Source organism: Oncorhynchus kisutch, linkage group LG11 (genome assembly GCF_002021735.2).
Source record: "Oncorhynchus kisutch isolate 150728-3 linkage group LG11, Okis_V2, whole genome shotgun sequence".
In the NCBI taxonomy this organism is placed as follows: Eukaryota; Metazoa; Chordata; class Actinopteri; order Salmoniformes; family Salmonidae; genus Oncorhynchus; species Oncorhynchus kisutch.
In genome coordinates, this window is record NC_034184.2 from 27180623 (window position 1) to 27194063 (window position 13441).

The 13441-nt window shown below is 43.9% G+C and overlaps 1 protein-coding gene across 1 annotated transcript in view; it reads right to left on the reverse strand.

The window, feature by feature from the left end:
* Positions 1–1841: 1841 nt before the first annotated feature.
* The window catches only part of kcnh1a (potassium voltage-gated channel, subfamily H (eag-related), member 1a), an 87495-nt gene continuing 75895 nt past the window's right edge, over positions 1842–13441 (reverse strand). Inside the window, exons 13-14 of the mRNA XM_020493947.2 lie at positions 4594–5004; positions 1842–4489 (exon numbers count right to left, since the gene is read on the reverse strand). Coding sequence (XP_020349536.1) covers positions 4040–4489; positions 4594–5004 — 861 coding nt within the window. The 3' untranslated portion in view covers positions 1842–4039. The remainder of the gene's footprint in view (positions 4490–4593; positions 5005–13441) is intronic.

Genomic DNA, 13441 nt, shown 5'->3' on the forward strand with positions numbered 1-13441 from the left:
AATGATTTTTATAGGGCAGGGCATGTCTAACCAACATATCCAATCTCGTCTCATTGATTCGACTCCAGGTTAGATGACTCCTGACTCCAAAGTTCACATACTTTTCGCCAACCTACACTATGACTGATGTATTCAATATAGATAAGAAAAATGCAATAATTTGTGTGTTATTAGTTTAAGCACACTGTTTGTCCATTGTTGTGAATTAGATCAACATCAGGTCAAATTTATGCAGAAATTCAGGTAATTTCAAAGGGTTCACACAATTTCTTCCGCCTGTATCTGAAATGATTTAAGGCGAAATAAGGTAACAGGCTAATAGCCTAATGTAACACGATCACGATATGGGTTTGATCTAGTTAATGCATTGTTACTGCAGAGAGAGACCTGTTTTTCCCCCTCTTAGTCGGAAGTTTACATACACCTTAGCCAAATACATTTAAACTCAGTTTTTCACAATTCCTGACATTTAATCCTAGTAAAGATTTATTGTCTTATATCAGTTAGGATCACCACTTTATTTTAAGAATGTGAAATGTCAGAATAATAGCAGAAATAATTATTTATTTCAGCTTTTATTTATTTCATCACATTACCAGTGGGTCAGAAGTTTACATTGGCCCATTCCTCCTGACAGAGCTGGTGTAACTGAGTCAGGTTTGTAAGGCCTCCTTGCTCGCACACGTTTTTTCAGTTCTGCCCACAAATTTTCTATAGGATTGAGGTTTGTGATGGCCACTCCAATAACATTTTGCCACAACTTTGGAAGTATGCTTGGGCTCATTGTCCATTTTGAAGACCCATTTGCGATCAAGTTTTAACTTCCTGACTGATGTCTTGAGATGTTGCTTCAATATATCAACATAATTTTCCTACCTCATGATGCCATCTATTTTGTGAAGTGCACCAGTCCCTCCTGCAGCAAAGCACCCCCACAATATGATGCTGCCACCCCCGTGCTTCACAGTTGGGATGGTGTAGTGTTCTTCAGCTTGCAAGCCTTACCTTTTTTCTCCAAACATATCATTATGGCCAAACCATTCTATTTTTGTTTCATCAGACCAGAGGACATTTCTCCAAAAAGTACAATCTTTATCCCCATGTGCAGTTGCAAACCATAGTCAGGCTTTTTTATGGCGGTTTTGGAGGAGTGGCTTCTTCCTTGCTGAGCGGCCTTTCAGGTTATGTCGATATAGGACTCGTTTTACTGTAGCTATAGATACTTTTGTACCTGTTTCCTCCAGAATCTTCACAAGGTCCTTTGCTGTTGTTCTGGGATTGATTTGCACTTTTCACACCAAAGTACGTTCATCTCTAGGAGACAGAATGTGTCTCCTCCCTGAGCGGTGTGATGGCTGCGTGGTCCCATGGTGTTTATACTTGCGTGCTATTGTTTGTACAGATGAATGTGGTACCTTCAAGCGTTTGTAAATTGCTCCCAAGGATGAACCAGACTTGTAGAGGTCTACAATTTATTTTCTGAGGTCTTGGCTGATTTCTTATGATTTTCCCATGATGTCAAGCAAAAAGGCACTGAGTTTGAAGGTAGGCCTTGAAATACATCCACAGGCACACCTCCAATTGACTCAAATAATGTCAATTAGCCTATCAGAAGCTTCTAAAGCCATGACATCATTTTCTGTAATTTTCCAAGCTGTTTAAAGGCACAGTCAACTTAGTGTATGTAAACTTCTGACCCACTGGAATTGTGATAGTGAATTATAGGTGAATTAATCTGTCTGTAAACAATTGTTGGAAAAATTACTTGTGCCAAGCACAAAATAGATGTCCTAACCGACTTGCCAAAACTATAATTTGTTAACAAGAAATTTGTGGAACAGTTGAAAAACTAGTTTTAATGACTCCAACCTAAGTGTATGTAAACTTCTGACTTCAACTGTACATACTTCAAGACAATTTGTCACTAATAAATTGCATGAATTGAAAGTGAAAACTTAATGGAGTGCGGTGTTGCAGCTGTCTGTTTCTAGCCATTTGCGGGCTACTTAGCACATTTCAGCTGTTATGTAACACAATGTTGCCATTATGTAGCTCAATGAAAACACAACCATTACTGGAGACCTCACCTAAGACTAATAATTAATTACATGTATATGTAATGAAGCTGGTTTAGTAAACCCCACTCATGGGATGAGTAACCTTGCCTGAGACCTGAAGACTTGCATTAGCTTACCGAACTAATGGCTGTGCTTAAGCTCAGGCTAACACTGTCTTGTGGCAAACCAGGGCCAAAACGCCAGTTGGTCCCATATAGTGATGGGAGGAACTTTGGCAGCAGTTAACATTAAGATCATAATATTTTCAAATATTAACATGATACTGCTTCGATGTGATTAGGCTTAGGTCTCAAATTAATGAAACCCATTGAAGGTGCCCACATCATTGAAGACGTGAAAACTTTGAAACCGCTAGGTTCCAATTAGTGAAAGTTCCGGACAGAAGGAGATCAACATGTCCTGGATATAAATTAGATTTAATCGATTACTAATTCATAGGCCTCAATGTTCTGTTTGCCTTTGATATTCAGTAATGGAGTTCCAAGCATGAGCATTCAGTAGGCTAGCCTATGGAAAACTGCAAGGCCAAACAGTGATGTATGTCGATCAACGCAAGTCATGCAGCAAGTCATATTTTGCAGTGAGAAGTGTCTTGAAAAGGTATGTTTTTTGGGAGACCCAGTTACACAGTAAATGTTGAAATACTTTTTCTATTCGTTTCACATGTACAGTGTCAGAGAGCCATGTTTGACAAACATAAACTAAGAATCAGTTAAATAATACAACCTCCACATCCAAACAACACAACATGTCGACATGATGGAGCGTTGTTAGTGCAACTGACGCAGTTCCTTAAGAGTAATTCCCAGCACTGTAACCATCGGCCAAGAATAAAGACGAACCAGTCAACAAAGGTGGTTGTTTCTTGGTTTCATGGCTATAGATAGCAGTTCTCTGTTCGATCTGATAAGACATACGGTGATGGTCAGTCAGTCTAAAAGGGGGTTGGAGTTCTTTCAAAAGACCATGCTGGTCTTTGATTGGCCGGTTCTCTGCGTACAGACCAAAAGATTGATTGGTTGAAACCTAATGGTCCTGAGCTCTGATTGGTCAACACAGCCTCCTTCGTCTGGTTTAAAGATGATGGCTACAAGGTGATCCAATGATTACAGAGTATAGTAGTAAAAACAACCTACTGTAATTCGTTCTGTGAACCATCTGTGTGTAATGCATTGTCAGGAGCAAGATCTATACTGAATGCTTATAGCAAGTGCAAAGCTCAATATACAGTATCACCTGTGCTGAATGTTTCTATATCCTTTTTGTATTTATAAAGGCAATACCAAGGTACGCATAAAGTCTTGTGAAGTATTACACCTGTGATAGAATGACATCGTGAATACATCCAGAATGCATTGTGCACTGGTGGTTCAAAGATAGTGGAAAAGCAAAAGATGGATTCACCCCTTATAGATACCATACTCTGAGAACCACTAAAGATAGTGGTCCCATTGGAGATCTACAAGGATAATGAATAATAATGAATTTGTTGCTGCTCTGCTCTTGAACTCCATGGACTGGTGGAAAAAAGTAGAAACTTAAATATACAGCTGATGTGCACAAGCAGACCAGTAGAACACAAGAGTACAGCCGTGAACCTGTGTCTGTGGGTCACAGAGGGGATAGCCAAACCCATGGTGGTCTAAAGGTCACTGCAGTGCACCTAGACCCCTTTTACTGCACACACCCCAGATTCTCCAAAATGACCGACGGGATCAACTCTAAGGTTCTATAGCCCACGGGTAAAACCACCAGATCCTCTTTAAATTAACAGCATCGTAGCTCCGTCATCTGCTGCTTTCACAGGCATCGGCAAGGTGAGGGACAATAAATGGCCTCAGCTGAGATACACCAATAACTCACAGAATCTGTGGCCCTGTGACCAAATTGCCCAGCATTGGGACAAAGATTTTCTGAATCTGTTGCCTGTCTTCACACTCAACATAAGTCCCTTTTTGCCTCTATGAAAATATGTCCTCCTTGTCCGAGTCTGGTGTGGTGGGTCTAGAGATCTCAAAAAGAGGCTTGGGGGAGCTGGGAGCTCTCCTTTGGACCTTGAGGAGCTTCAGAGCCTCTGCTAGCTGGGCCTCCAGGCCAGCCATGCGGGTGTTTAAGGCCTTCAAGTCCTCTTTGAGCTCCAGCTTGAGCTCCAGAACAGAAGCCTGGAGAGTCTGCTCTGGGATGGGGTAGAAGACGTGCTGCTTGGCCACCTCAGGGGGTGCCATAGGGCTGCGGTCCTGAGGTGTGGTGCCTGTGGTGCGGGAGCTGTCCCCCACGTTGTCTAGACGCAGATCGCTCTTGGTGATGCCGCTGTCGCACGAGTCGGTTTTCTTCAGCGAGGTCTGGGACTCGTGGGCCGCCCCTGCCTTAGTCCGCTCGGGTAGCGTCTCCATGGACTCTGCTTTGGACACCTTGGAAATTAAGAAGAGAATGTATTAATGAAGATGGCTGGCTTCAACCGAGGCGCGTTCTCGACAAACTGTGAATCCTGGCCCAAATATTTTAGGTTTCATACCTTGTTCCAGTTGGACTCCTTGGTCATGGAGTCCTTGAAGCGTCCCCAGCCTTTGACCTTGGCCGGCTCGAACACTCGGAGAGACGGGGCCTGGAGCTTGGCTTTGTCTGACGGGCTGGAGATTGTGGAGGCCAAAATGGGTGTGGCTGGGCTTTCGGTAACAGTGACAATGCTGGTGGTGGCGATGATTTCATGGATGGGAGTGGGCTCGACATTCATGGTTTGACCTCTCTCCATGTCATCGGATGGGTTGGCCTGCTCCTGATGTATACGGGCCTCCTTCTGCTGACGGAACCGCTGGAAGAGCCGACGCACCGGGTGGTCCGGTGGGAGATTAAGGGGTGCTTCATTCTTTCGTCTCAGTCGCTCCTCTTCCTCCCGTTTCACATCGCTGATTTTTCTGAACACAATCTGTAGAGAGACAAGACTCTTGATTAGTTAAATTAAACTTGTTTTTGTTTGTACGTACTCTACGATAGCTTGCCTGAGAACAGAACTGTGATACCGTGAACTCAATCCTGTGTTATGTAGCCTTTGCTGTGAGTTGGCTGGGCTGTCTAACCTAACCAGAAGTTGCTGAAATGAACCAAATAACCTGAATATGCACTTTAAAACAGTCTGTCTAGGTAAGTGAAAATACATGTAAATGTGTGTATAGTGAACTACGTTCTGCACCAAATTCAGCTCTGTTCGATGAGCCTCTCTGACAGGTCCGACTATCACGCAGGTAAGTACCTAAAGTAGGTAAGCATACAGCAATGGCGCTTAAGGCATGAAAGTGCTGTGCTGCACACCCCCCTCATCACTAATTTAAACCCATTTTATAAAAAACACAGCAAATAATGCCTTTTGCTGAGTCCCTCAAAGGAAATCATGAAATATAAATGGCTTCTCTCGTTTCTAGCGCCAGTGAATTTTTCTCTACTGAAACTCATTCATTCTTTAGTAGACCATTAACCAAAACACAAAGCAGACATTTCAGCTTATTCTGGGTGACATTTTGATGAGAGAAAAATATTTAGGTGTATTTATGTTGATCGAGTACCTCACACAGAAAATGTTGTCCCACAGATTGTGTTATATTAACCAGGAGTATCAAACAACTTTTTCCCTGGGAGTCGCATTCGGTCTTCACTCTATGTCTGGAGGGCAGCACTGAAAATGTCTTATTTCCTCACCCTCAAAATTAGCAAGAAAATTGTTTCTGGAATGTTCTATGCTCCTTGACTGTCTAGTTTTAATTTCAGTAATTATTAACAAGCTAGACACAGTCAAGAAACCTCCCCCCATAAATAAATACAAATAATATTTGACTCAAGCCACCCACGGGCCGGATTGGACCCCCCTCGCGGGCTGGTATCACACCCCTGATTTAAACCATGATTGCACAACACATTCCTTTCAGTGTAGGAAAGGATGAAACAGCGTCTGTGCCACCAGTAAGTACAGATAGTAGTATAAATCCCCTGGCACAGTCCCCGCAGCCGGACAACATTCTCATGGTCTCTGGAAGGAAATGCTGTAGGAACGCTCAACCGGTGTCGCTCATTCAGCCGACAGAAACTTTCAACCGGTTTTCCCCATTAAGCAGCGAGTCGGAGTCAGAGGCCGAGTCTTCTCTGGTCTCTACTCCTCTCGTTACGGGGACTGAGACGCCAAAGCTTCCCACCATTAGCTCTGACAAATTGAAAACTCTAGTCATTGGCGACTCCATTACCCGCAGTATTAGACTTAAAACAAATCATCCAGCGATCATACACTGTTTACCAGGGGGCAGGGCTACCGACGTTAAGGCTAATCTGAAGATGGTGCTGGCTAAAGCTAAAACTGGCGAGTGTAGAGAGTATAGAGATATTGTTATCCACGTCGGAGAAGTACTCCAGATATAACAAACTGACCCCAGCCCCCCGACACATAAACTACTGCAGCATAAATACTGGAGGCTGAGACAGGAGGGGTCAGGAGACACTGTGGCCCCATCCGAGGACACCCCCGGACAGGGCCAAACAGGAAGGATATAACCCCACCCACTTTGCCAAAGCACAGCCCCCACACCACTAGAGGGATATCTTCAACCACCAACTTACCATCCTGAGACAAGGCTGAGTATAGCCCACAAAGATCTCCGCCACGGCACAACCCAAGGGGGGGGCGCCAACCCAGACAGGATGACCACAACAGTGAATCAACCCACTCAGGTGACGCACCCCCTCCAGGGACGGCATGAGAGAGCCCCAGCAAGCCAGTGACTCAGCCCCTGTAATAGGGTTAGAGGCAGAGAATCCCAGTGGAAAGAGGGGAACCGGCCAGGCAGAGACAGCAAGGGCGGTTCGTTGCTCCAGAGCCTTTCCGTTCACCTTCCCACTCCTGGGCCAGACTACACTCAATCATATGACCCACTGAAGAGATGAGTCTTCAGTAAAGACTTAAAGGTTGAGACCGAGTTTGCGTCTCTGACATGGGTAGGCAGACCGTTCAATAAAAATGGAGCTCTATAGGAGAAAGCCCTGCCTCCAGCTGTTTGCTTAGAAATTCTAGGGACAATTAGGACTACCTGACATGATGACTCCTTGCTGTCCCCAGTCCACCTGGCCCTGCTGCTGCTCCAGTTTCAACTGTTCTGCCTTATTATTATTTGACCATGGTGGTCATTTATGAACATTTGAACATCTTGGCCATGTTCTGTTATAATCTCCACCCGGCACAGCCAGAAGAGGACTGGCCACCCCACATAGCCTGGTTCCTCTCTAGGTTTCTTCCTAGGTTTTGGCCTTTTCCTAGCCACCGTGCTTCTACACCTGCATTGCTTGCTGTTTGGGGTTTTAGGCTGGGTTTCTGTACAGCACTTTGAGATATCAGCTGATGTACGAAGGGCTATATAAATAAATTTGATTTGATTTGATTTCAAGCGGCATAAGATTACCACAGTAAAGGCTTAATTGAATTTGTTTCCGAGGTGTGACATCGTCTCTTGAGATATGAGGAACTGTTTCATCAAGACCACTGGTGTATTTACAGATAGGATAATTCAATCAAATCTTCATGACATAATAGTCACATTACTGGTGATGTAAGGATAAGTTCCATTTAGCACCCTATTCCCTACATAGTGCACTAGTTTTGACCAGAGTCCTATGGGCCATGGTCCAAAATAGTGCACTAAATAGGAAATATTATCACATATGGGACGCAGACAAATTGTCCTCCCACCACCTCAAATCCTAGTCACCCTGACCAATATCCTATTAATGTTCTGACCCCTGTCATACCCTGCCCAGCTGCATGGCACGCTTGGCTCAGATGGATGTATTGAGTATCAAGTATGAGGGTTATAACTGTACCTGAGAAGAGTAAGAGTACACATAGCTTTGTATTAGGGAAACACTATGGATGGAGTGAAGAGGAAGCAGGCTGATTGTTGTATGTGTGTGTGAGAGTGAGAGTGAGAGATGGAGAGAGAGAGACATGAAATGGAATATACAGTGCATTCGGAAAGTATTTAGGCCCCTTGACTCTTTCAACATTTTGTTACAGCCTTAATTTAAAATGTATAAAAATATATATTTTCTCGTCAATCTACATGAAATACCCCATAATGACAAAGCAAAAACAGGTCTTTAGACATTTTTAAATAAGTAATAAAATATATGAAATATCACATTTACACCTCCCGAGTGGTTTAAAACCTGCTGATTGCTGCCCCCTTTGGGGTGATTGCGTGCCCATGGTAAACAGAAAATAAATCTGTCAAAAATTGCTAATATATGCAATTAAAAATTATTATTGAATAGAAAACACTCTAAAGCTTCTAAAACCGTTTAAATTATGTCTGTAAGTAAAGCAGAACTCTCAGGGCACTCATTCTCCCAAACTCTCTCTTGTCATCCAAAAAGTTGGCCCAACTTTGACGTCATCGCCCCCACCCTTCCCAAGCACCTACAGTCCTGGGAACAGTTCCTATGCCTTCAGCGCGGTGTCCGCTTTCAATGGGGCTTCTCATTGTGTGAATCGCATGCTCGAGAGTAATGACGGGCCGAAACCTTTCGGTCGCGCGAGAAAACAGGTTACTCTCATGCGCGTTCTGCTCCTGTGGTGTCTTTCTTCCAAGATTGATTAAACGATGCCTGTGTTTCTCTTCGTCCTGAGAATTGCTGTGAAGCTATATAGCATGCTAACGCTGTGTTCTGAACCAAGTTTGACAAGTTTAGTCGACATATAATATGTAATTTCGACGTTTTGGTGCGCACCAACTTTACTTTTTGGCTGCATTTCAACCGAAATATGTCGTGTTTGATAACCGAAAGACACAGACTTCAAAACTAAAGCTGTTTTTGGTAAGTATAAACCCTTCCAGGTCTTCTGATGGAAGAACAGCAAAGGTAAGGGAACATTTATGTGTTAAATTTGGGTTTCTGTGGACTCCGAGATAGAGGAGCCAAAATGCTAATTCCTGAGCGCCGACTCACATTATAGCCTAGTGAACGAAATCTGTAAAGTTAAAAATAAATGTAACACAGCGATTGCATTTAGAAGAAGTGTATCTTTCTATATATATGTAGAACATGCATATTTAGTCAAAGTTTATGTTGTGTATTCCATGTTAGCTGACGGCGTGTGCAGAAGCCATCGTCATTTCTCCGGACATTTGAGTAGCATTTTTTTAACAATGCGTCATTGTAAACAGAGATTTATGGATATTTATAGCATATTATTGAAAAAAACATAAATGTACTGTGTAACATGTTATATTACTGTCATCTGATGAAGATTTCAAAAGGTTAGTGAAATTATTTTTCTTTTAATCCTGCGTTTGGTGATTGCATATTTTGTTCAATTTGGCTATGGAAATTAGCTGTGTCTTCGGTGTGTCTTCGGTGGTGGTTTGACATAAATATGTGCTATGTTTTCGCCGTAAAACATTTTAGAAATCTGACTTGCTGGCTAGATAAACAAGTTGTTTATCTTTCATTTGAGCTATTGGACTTGTTAATGTGTGGAGGTTAAATATTTCTAAGAATATTTTTGCATTCCGTGCGCCACCGTTCCAGCTGACGGTGGGGGGGCTGGTCCCCAATTGGGAACCAACATCTTTGTCAGGCTAAGGCACTGCATTGCTTTGGGGTGGCAGGTAGCCTAGTGGTTAGAGCGTTGGGCCACCGAAAGGTTTCTGGATCGAATCCCCGAGCTGACAAGGTAAAAATCTGCCCCTGAACAAAGCAGTTAACCCACTGTAAATAAAGATTTGTTCTTAACTGACTTGCCTAGTTAAATAAAGGTTCAATTAAAAAATGTAATAAATAAAAACAAATCGCAGTGCTAGCTGTGCCACTAGATATTCTGGGTTCAAGTCCAGACTCAGTCGCAGCCGGTCGCGACTGGGAGACCCATGGGGCGGTGCACAATTGTCCGGGTTAGGGGAGGGTTTGTCCGGCAGGGATGTCCTTGTCCCATCGCGCACTAACGACTCCTGTGGCGGGCCGGGCACAGTGCACGCTGACACAGTCGCCAGGTGTACGGTGTTTCCTCCGACACGTTGCGGCTGGCTTTCGGGGTTAACTGGGCATTGTGTCAAGAAGCAGTGTGGCTTGGCTGGGTTGTGTTTCGGAGGACGCTCGACCTTCGCCTCTCTCGAGTCTGTACGGGAGTTGTAGCGATGAGACAAGACTAACTACCAATTGGATACCACGAAAAAAGGGGTATACATTTTTTTTTTAAATAAAAGAATCATATTTACATAAGTATTCAGATCCTTTACTCAGTACCTTGTTGAAGCAGGACTGCTACAAGTAGGACTGCTACAAGTTTGGCACACCTGTATTTCTCCCAATTCTGCTAACTTTGGCTTTATTTTACAGAGTGAAGTTACCTCAGTAAGCCTGTTTGTCGTCAGCTAGCTATAGTACCTGTAGCGTACCCTGCACGCACTCAGTGCTGTTGGCTTGCTAGCTCCACTGCTTTAGCATCAAGCTAAGAGCAGGTTTCCACTAGTTTTAGCAAATTCTAATCGTAGTCACTACCTCTCCGTCGGTCCCTACCATTCAAAGTTAACTAGCTGAACAGTTGAGTATCTTAGCTAGTTGTTTAACAGTGACACACATGGTTTTTCGCGAGCAACCTCTGGGCTAAGCCCCATTCGGTTTGCTTGGCAAACTCATGCTGTTTCTTCAAGTCTGTTACCCCACCATTGAAGCACCATCCTTTACATTCCCATGTAAAAGATACACTTAGCTGTGCTTTTTACCTCGAGTCACTTGGTTTACACACGAGCAAGCACTTGGCATTAACAAGCGCTTGGCTAGCTAGTTATCGTCACCTAGGTGGTGATAGCCAGCTAATTAGCTAGCATCCCTGTTTGCGCTACTTTCACTCTCCTGAAAATAGAGACGGCCTTTATTTCCCACTCCCCTGGTAAATAAAGCTTTCTGTTTCTGCATACCTGGCTACCAGCTATCATTGCCATGTGTCTCGCCTGACTACTCCTTCAAGTTAGCAGTGCATGGAGTAGCTAGCTAGCAAGCCTTCCCCCTGGTAATTCCATCCACATTCATCCATCTGGTCAAAACGATGTCATCAAGTGTACCAACCAAGGGAGAGCGAAAGCAGCACAAGCCTAGTGAAGCTTGCCCTGGCAATTGCGGCCTGTACATATTACAGTCTGACTCTCATCAACAATACCTGCCTCAGCGTGTACCATGCTTTGGCAGCTCTAATTGACCCTGCTAGCTGATGCCCCGCTGGGCCCTGAAGTCCTTAAACGTTAAGCAAGATACATGGAAATTATTGCCCAGGCCTCGTTCTTACTCAAAGAAGTATATTTACACACACAACCTGATTTATTAATTAGATACAAATATAGACAACATTACTGGATGTACAGTATGCAAGAAAACATATTGCATCTAACTCTTTGTTGTTGCTTTCTGCTTTGTTGGTTTGCTTTAATATTTCATATCACCTCAAGGGAGGAACCGGTGCCTTGCTGTGTACAGAAAAGACAAGACAACAGTGTTGTGGACAATGAAACATTGTGGCCTGAGGTATTAAGGAGTTAGTGTTGCACTTTTATCTTTAGATTGCACTGTATACAGACAAGAGTAACACACACATCACCTCCCGCTATATGCCCAGAGGTTGTCAGAACCAGGTCTGCAAGTGAGGGTGTGCTAAAGCCTTAGTAGCAGAAGTGTCTGTGTGCTTGCGTGTGTGGGTGTTTGAGAGAGGGTGTCTGTTTGTGTTAGTGTGTGTGCTTGTGTGTTTTTGAAAAGACGCTTGCTCAGTCAGTATATGCCAGGCTAAGAAGGAACTCCTATGACGCTGTCTGAAAGTTCATAACTCGCCTCTGGCTCAAGCCTTACTTTCTCATGGGAACGCTATGCTAACAAAGCCTTCTCCTGCCTCATAAACCATTCAAGCTAACACAGACCAAATCCAGTCTGCTCAGTGATCTCTGAAAAACTTAGACAAAACAACTGCCATGGTCATTTAAGTACAGTTGATGTATATCATAATATAAAATGCAGCCAAACTCAGAGTAATACTGCACCCAAACCCAACTCATTTGAATGTGTAGAAGAACCCCAAAGGCAAATCAAGCAGTATCATTTTGATTCTCTTTGATAGATCAATGGGCATGGACAACTCACGACTTCCTTGTATCCATGGCAATGACAACAGTGTATTCCATCTTCTAAAACTTGCCATCCACAGATGGGTCCACTCAGCCATAACATACCACAGAGTAGTTTGATGCTGTAGTGTATTCATGATGTCTTCAGAGGCTCATTAGCCATATTATATGCTTTGATGTGTGACACTAGTAATGTCTCCCTGTCTTTGCCCTGAAGGCTGTTACAAAGGGAGATACACGTGACAACTGCATTAGCTGGGAGGTTTAACTTACACCATATCAATCTGTTGGACTAAAACCAAATGAGACCGAGTATATTGTATGACAACGTCTCCAAGTGTGATAGCTGAGCTTGATCCCAACCATGGAGTTTCTTTCTCTCCTCCCTTGTTTGGCCTAACAGAGCCATAGGGAGTGGACTCTCTCTGCCTGTGTGCAGTTTATTGTTAGGCTTTGTTGTCTAGCATGGCCTTTGGCTCTCTCTCATCCATGCTGACAGCAGTATAGAGAGAGCAGGGTGAAACACCACAGTTACCCCTCTACCACCCACCACCCCCTACCCAGACCACAGTACCTATCAACCAGCACCACCTCCCACCCAGCACGCCCACTGCCCATATATCACTGCCTGACAAACACCATCTGAAGCTCTGTGGGAGCGCGCACACACACACAGAATAAACCACTAACCACCGGGCTCCAAGCCCTGGTTCAAAGATGCTGAGGCGAGAGTGAAGATGCTGAGTGTTCCTGCCTGGACCAGCATGGGATAAGCACTAGCATTAGCATGAGTCGGGTCATGCTGGCCTGAAGATGTACAGGCAAGGGCAAGAGAAGGCATTGGCAGAGTGTGTGAGCCTTTGCAATCGACTACCCTGCAGTTAGACTGTGCAGATTTACTGATCTACAAATCATGTTGCATCACAAACAACTACTCATTATATGATCAAGATTAGTGATTCTGCGCCACACCTTGCTCAAACTGATCCTCTCAAACGTCCTCTATATCTTACACAGTTCGTGTCCCAAATGGCACCATATTCTCTATAGATCTATGGGCCCTGGTCAAACGCAGTGCACTATATAGGGAATAGTGTGCCATTTGGGACACAATCACAGGCCTGATATTGCTCATGTATCCACTCACACAGAAATTAATACTCTTCCCTACTGGTTAAGCTACTCTGCTGCTGTGACATGTTACACCAACCCTTCGTCATA